At 44.3% G+C, this 6461-nt stretch overlaps 1 protein-coding gene across 1 annotated transcript; it reads left to right on the top strand.

Annotated features, from left to right (window-relative positions):
* The first annotated feature begins 2636 nt into the window (after nt 1-2636).
* LOC100837328 (G-type lectin S-receptor-like serine/threonine-protein kinase SD2-5) lies at nt 2637-5853 on the top strand. The gene has a single exon (XM_003578831.4). It carries the CDS (start codon nt 3172-3174, stop codon nt 5710-5712), a length of 2541 nt encoding a protein of 846 aa, XP_003578879.1. The 5' UTR covers nt 2637-3171; the 3' UTR covers nt 5713-5853.
* The last annotated feature ends 608 nt before the right edge of the window (nt 5854-6461 follow it).

The raw sequence follows: 6461 nt of genomic DNA, 5'->3' as shown, positions 1-6461 counted from the left end.
TGATGGCATGACACGCACGTTGAAAGAGGTGAAGCACATACCAAGAATGGCAAGAAATTTGATCTCACTTAGTACCATGGACTGTGACGGGTACAAGTACGCCGGTGGACGTAGACTTTTGAAGGTATCTAGAGGTTCTCTCATTCACATGATAGGTGATATGAATTCTGCCAAATTATATGTTCTTAGAGGTAACACTTTGCGTGGTTTTGCTGCTGTCATTACACCTAATGATTCTGATGATTGTGCAAAAATGAATCTGTGGCATATGCGTCTTGGGCATATGAGTGAACATGGGATGGCAGAGTTGGTCAAGAGAGAGCTGATCAATGGCTGCAACTTGAGTAAGGTTGAGTTTTGTGAGCACTGCGTTTATGGTAAGCACAAAAGGGTTAAGTTTATTTCTTCTGTTCATACCATCAAATGCATATTAGATTATGTGCATGCTGATGTTTGGGGACCCTCCCGTAAGACTTCTATTGGTGGTACTAATTACATGCTTACAATTATTGATGATTACTCAAGAAAAGTTTGGCCTTATTTTCTGAAACACAAGTCTGATGTTTTTGGTGCTTTTAAGAAGTGGAAAGCTATGGTAGAAAAGCAAACTGAAAGGAAGGTAAAAATTTTGCGTACTGATAATGGTGGTGAATTTGTTTCTGATGAGTTTGAGGAATTTTGCAGCAACGATGGTGTTGTTAGGCACTACACAGTTGCCCGTACTCCACAGCAAAATGGCGTGGCTGAGCGCATGGACAGAACCATCATATCGAGGGCCCATTGCATGCTGTCCAATGCAGGTTTGGGCAGGCATTTTTGGGCTGAGGTAGCTTCCACCGCATGCTACCTCATAAACAGTTCACCTTCTATTCCACTTGACAAGAAAACTCCCATTGAGGTATGGTTTGGTAAACCTGCTGATTATTCACAGTTGAGAGTTTTCGGTTGCACCGCTTATGCTCACGTTGATAATGGAAAGCTAGAGCCTAGAGCTGTTAAGTGCATTTTTCTTGGCTATGGTTCTGGAGTTAAAGCTTTCAGGTTGTGGAATCCTGAAACTAAAAAGATTTTACTGAGCAGGAATGTTGTCTTTAATGAAAAAGTTATGTATCATGATACTTTGGCCACTGATGCCTCTCGCATTGAAGAGGAGAGACTTAAAGTGCAGGTGGAGCATGTTGATGAAATTGTTGACAACGATGATGCTCAGGTTGATAATGGTAATGATGATGAGAACAATGATGACAATAATGATGATATTGTTCCACCCTCACCACCTGTTTTGCAGCAACCCACATGGTCTATTGCAGCTGACCGTCCGAAGAGAAGTAAAGGTCCTCGCCCACGTTTAATTGAAGAGTGTGATCTTGTTTATTATGCTTTGAGTTGTGCAGAACAGGTGAATCATGATAGTGAACCGGCCACATATAATGAAGCAGTTGTTTCCGGCAACCGTGTTAAGTGGTTGTCTGCCATGCAAGAGGAGATGCAATCTCTTGAGAAGAATGACACATGTGATGTTGTGCCCTTGCCTAAACAGAATAAGGCCATTCGTTGCAAGTGGATCTTCAAGAGAAAAGAGGGTTTGTCTTCTAATGAGCCTATGAGGTTTAAGGCAAGGTTAGTGGCAAAAAGTTTCAGTCAAATACCAGGTATTGATTATAATGATGTGTTCTCTTCAGTGGTAAAGCATAATTACATCCGTACTTTCTTTGATATTGTTGCTATGCATGATCTTGAGTTTGAGCAGTTAGATGTGAAGACTGCATTTTTGCATGGAGAGCTTGAGGAGGAAATATACATGGACCAACCTGAAGGGTTCATAGTTACCGGTAAAGATGAGTTTGTGTGTAAGTTGAAGAAGTCCCTCCGGCTGCTCTCTGTTACTTTTCGGGAAATTGCGGAACTTCCGGATATTCAAGAATATGCGGAACTTCCGGATATTCAAGAATATGCGGAACTTCCGGCGTCCAACCGGAACTTCCGGTGTGCTCATTACGGATCTGAGTTGCCCTAATGTTCCTGCTATATATACCCCTTGTAAGCCGCCGTTTTGGGCAGAGTTTGCACGAGTTGAGTTCGTGAAATCTCCCAGGCGTTGTAAACACTTCCATATAGTGAAGTTTCGCTGGCTAGCGCCCGTTGTTTTTCCCCCTTGTTGTTTGATTTCTCTTTGTTCTTACTTGTTGCGTTCGTAACACAATACCAATCGTAGTAACTATAGTATCTGAGTTAAAAATGCATGGTTGCCTAGGTTAGGTGTAGTTACAGTTGGTATCGATTCAATGATTGTATCTCTTGCCATTAAAAAAGGGCACAAACCAGGGAAGGAGCTTCCTCACGCATTTGACGAACGACTTGTATATTCTAATTGGAAGCAGGTGCAGGGATCAGGAGCAGATGGAGAGGTGTATATACTATTGCAGATGGAGCAACAGATCTGCAATGCCTTCGGCCGGCAGAAATTATCAATCACAGACCTTTTGGAAGCAGTCTCCAAATTAAAATCCCAAAACACCACACTGTTGTGAACTTCCTCGAGTCTAGCATCTTGGCTTTCTCGAGCGTAGTGTTTTGGCTCCTGGCGGCATATGCTTTAGAAAGATATACAAGCTTTTTTTAGAAAGATATACACTCAGAATGTAAAGACAAGTCCATTGCTCTAAAAAAATTGTAAAGCGGTAAATTTGTCATTTTTACACAACACAAACTTTTTCTCAAAAAAAAAAGACTTGTAAAAGACACAGACATGTACATGCATACAGTGGTTTTGAGTCTTTTTTGACATTCAGAATGTTGTTTTCAGTTCACCTGGGAGAACGCAGACATTCTCCTTGGCCCTGGGCACCACTCTGAATTTCCCCGTATTAACCTTGTACAGTATTTCATACCAGGCTTGCTTTATTAAATAAGGTAGAACGAAAGCACCATTTCATCTGCAAAAACGCGTTCGTCGCTTCGTATATGGTTGCGAACTTAGGATACTGAGAATAGTAAGACGAAGACTAGTCAACTGGCAACTCTGCCGGAAGGCCATCTTTCACATGTGCTCCATTGACTTGCCATAATCAGGTATTTCTTCTTTCTTTCTCCTCTGAAAGCTCACCCTGCAAAGTTTCTAGCTCGCTTTTCTCATAAGCAACCAACCGATTCGTCTTACAGTCTCCAGCCATGGGTCTTTCCAACCTCTTCTTGTGCATCCTACTTGCAACTGCAGCAGCACCAGCACTGGTGGTGCTGTCTGTGGCGCAGCGCTATGACTACCCCACAGCCAACCTCTCGACGCTGTGGATCAACAACAAGGATTCCCTCCCACACAGCGTAAGCTACACTGATGGTTCGGCGGTGCGCGCCATCGTCCTCCGTTCACCACAAACCTTTTTTGGGCCCTCCTTTGCTGCAGGATTCTTCTGCGCCTCTCCGTGCAGCGTTTTCCTCTTTGCTGTCTTCATTGTCTACACCAACAGTGGTGCCAGGATCACCATGCCGACTACTGGGATCCCTCGGGTGGTCTGGTCCGCCAACCGGGCTCGCCCCGTCAAGGAAAACGCCACCCTTGAGCTTTCCTCAGATGGTAACTTGCTTCTCCGTGATGCTGATGGTGCCCTTGTGTGGTCGAGCAGCAGCTCGGGGCGGTCTGTAGCTGGCATGGTGATCACTGACTTTGGCAATTTGGCACTGGTTGATCTGAAGAATGCAACCGTGTGGCAGTCATTTGATCATCCTACTGATGCATTGGTCCCTGGGCAGTCACTTGTGGAAGGTAAGAGGCTCGTAGCAAGTACCTCCGCAACAAATTGGACCGAGAGTCACTTGTACATGACAGTTCTACCCAATGGATTGTCTGCTTATGTTGGATCTGCACCACCACAACTCTATTTTTCACAGCTTGTTAACACAAACAAGACTGGAAATAGCCGAACAGAGGTCATCTTCACGAATGGCAGCCTCAGCATCTTTGTGCAGCCCAAGCAACCAAATGATCCAGATGCGAGTATTCAATTAACAGCAGCTAGGTCCACTCAGTACATGAGATTAGAGTCAGATGGGCACCTGAGGCTGTATGAATGGCTCGTAGATGAATTGTCTGATTCAGTAGGAAAATGGACAGTAGTGTCTGATGTAATCAAAATATTCCCTGATGATTGTGCTTTCCCAACAGTATGCGGAGAGTACGGCATATGCACAGGGGGGCAATGTGTTTGTCCACTTGAGAATAATTCTAGTTCAAGCTACTTCAAACCAGTCGATGACCGGAAGGCAAACCTTGGTTGTGATCCAGTGACTCCAATCTCTTGTCAGGAAATGCAACGCCATCAGTTGTTGACTCTTACTGATGTTTCTTACTTTGATGCCAGCCACACCATCGTGAATGCAACCAACAGAGATGACTGCAAGCAAGCCTGCTTGAATAATTGCTCCTGCAGAGCTGTTATGTTCAGGTATGGCCAGAATGATTCTGATGGCAAGTGTCTGTGGGTGACGAAGGTCTTCTCCCTGCAATCAATACAACAAGAAATTGTTCATTACAATTCATCTGCTTACCTAAAGGTGCAGCTTAGACCTGCCACCTCTGTCTCTGATCCAACAAAAAAGAAGGTGATATTAGGCGCCGCACTTGGAGCTTTTACGACTCTTATATTGCTTGTCATTGTTGTCGCTCTGTATGTAATAAGGAAGGGGAAGTATCAAGAGTTAGACGAAGAACTAGATTTTGACCAGTTGCCTGGAATGACAATGAGGTATTCGTTTGATACAATGAGGGAATGCACTGAAGACTTCAGTAAAAAGCTCGGAGAAGGTGGATTTGGAACGGTTTTTGAAGGGAAATTAGGTGAAGTGAGAGTTGCAGTGAAACGGTTAGAAGGTGCTAGACAAGGAAAAAAGGAATTCCTGGCAGAGGTCGAGACTATTGGCAGCATTGAACATATCAATCTTGTCAGGCTGATTGGCTTTTGTGCAGAGAAATCTCAGAGGCTTCTAGTATACGAATATATGCCAAGAGGTTCACTCGATAGATGGATCTACTACCGTCATAACAATGCTCCTCTTGACTGGTGCACCAGGGGTAGGATCATTCTAGATATTGCCAAGGGCCTATGCTATCTCCATGAAGAATGCAGAAGAATAATTGCTCATTTGGACATCAAACCACAAAATATTCTCTTAGATGAGAACTTCCATGCAAAAGTTGCTGATTTTGGACTATCTAAGCTAATAGATAGGGATCAAAGCAAGGTAATGACAGTGATGAGAGGCACACCTGGGTATCTTGCTCCTGAATGGTTGACGTCGCAAATCACTGAAAAAGTTGATGTATACAGCTTTGGAGTTGTTGTCATGGAAGTAATATGTGGAAGAAAAAATATTGATATTTCTCTGCCGGAGGAAAGTGTTCAGCTCATCAATTTGTTACAAGAAAAGGCCCAAAGCAATCAGTTGATTGATATGGTTGACAAGAATAGTGAGGACATGGTGTTACACCAGGAGGAAGCGGTTCAGGTGATGAAGCTTGCAATGTGGTGCTTGCAAAACGACAGCAACAAAAGGCCTTCAATGTCATCGGTGGTCAAGGTACTGGAAGGTTCAATGGACATAGAAACAAGCATAGATTGCATATTTCTGAATGCAAATACAGTAATGCCTGCCCAACATAATCAATCGACAAATTCAGTTCCACCTCAAGCATCGGTCTTATCCGGCCCGAGGTGAAACAGGGTGGATATGTAACAGGCAGAAGAAATCCAACTTATAAACTTGGGATTTTGTAATTACTGTTTTATCCTGGTATTTACACTTTAGAACTATGTTTTAAACGGCAGCAAGATGATAATTTCGATGAAATTGTACCTCTTCGTTCCTCTTACCATTAGAATTGAAAATTCTGCAACACATTTGAGGTAAGATGGTAACACAACACAAATGAGAGCTAGGCGCCAATTTGAAGGGAGATCGATTCTAAGGGCATGTGTGATGCATTTTGGTTATAGATTACCCGCAAAAAAAAAGGATTGGTTATAGATTGGAACTCCAGGATAGGGGTTGATACGATGTCAGTAAGCTCTACTAGTACAGAAGTTATCACCTACAATGTGGAATGCTTGTTTAGGTGCTTCAATTCGTACAGGGCATCACGAATCTAAATCACGTGGTAGATGAGGTAGATCAGCTGGCACTAATTAACTAAAATTAAGGTACTTAGGAGAGGAGGTCAACGTCACCAAAAGGCTAGAAGCTCCCGCGTGGGGACGAATCTGGACGCGCCACGATCGAGGAGGACGCACTGCTGGCCAGGCTGGAGGAGCCCTGGCGCCGGTGGCGGTCCGCGGCGGCGGCGCGGCCGGACGGAACGCAAGGTCACGGCGGTGCTGCGGCACGGTCAACTCATGGTCTCCGGCGGCGGCTAGCCGTGCGAGGTGCAGCAGCACGCCGGAGAGATCTGGAGAAGAAGAGGTGGGGTC

This window comes from Brachypodium distachyon, chromosome 4 (assembly GCF_000005505.3).
Source record: "Brachypodium distachyon strain Bd21 chromosome 4, Brachypodium_distachyon_v3.0, whole genome shotgun sequence".
NCBI lineage: Eukaryota > Viridiplantae > Streptophyta > Magnoliopsida > Poales > Poaceae > Brachypodium > Brachypodium distachyon.
The sequence above is the reverse complement of the archived record's forward strand: the minus strand, read 5'-3'. Positions and strand labels throughout refer to the sequence as shown.

Bases quoted from the DNA above. Each gene is read 5' to 3' on its own strand.
- LOC100837328 (XM_003578831.4), top strand. From the start codon at position 3,172: ATGGGTCTTTCCAACCTCTTCTTGTGCATCCTACTTGCAACTGCAGCA.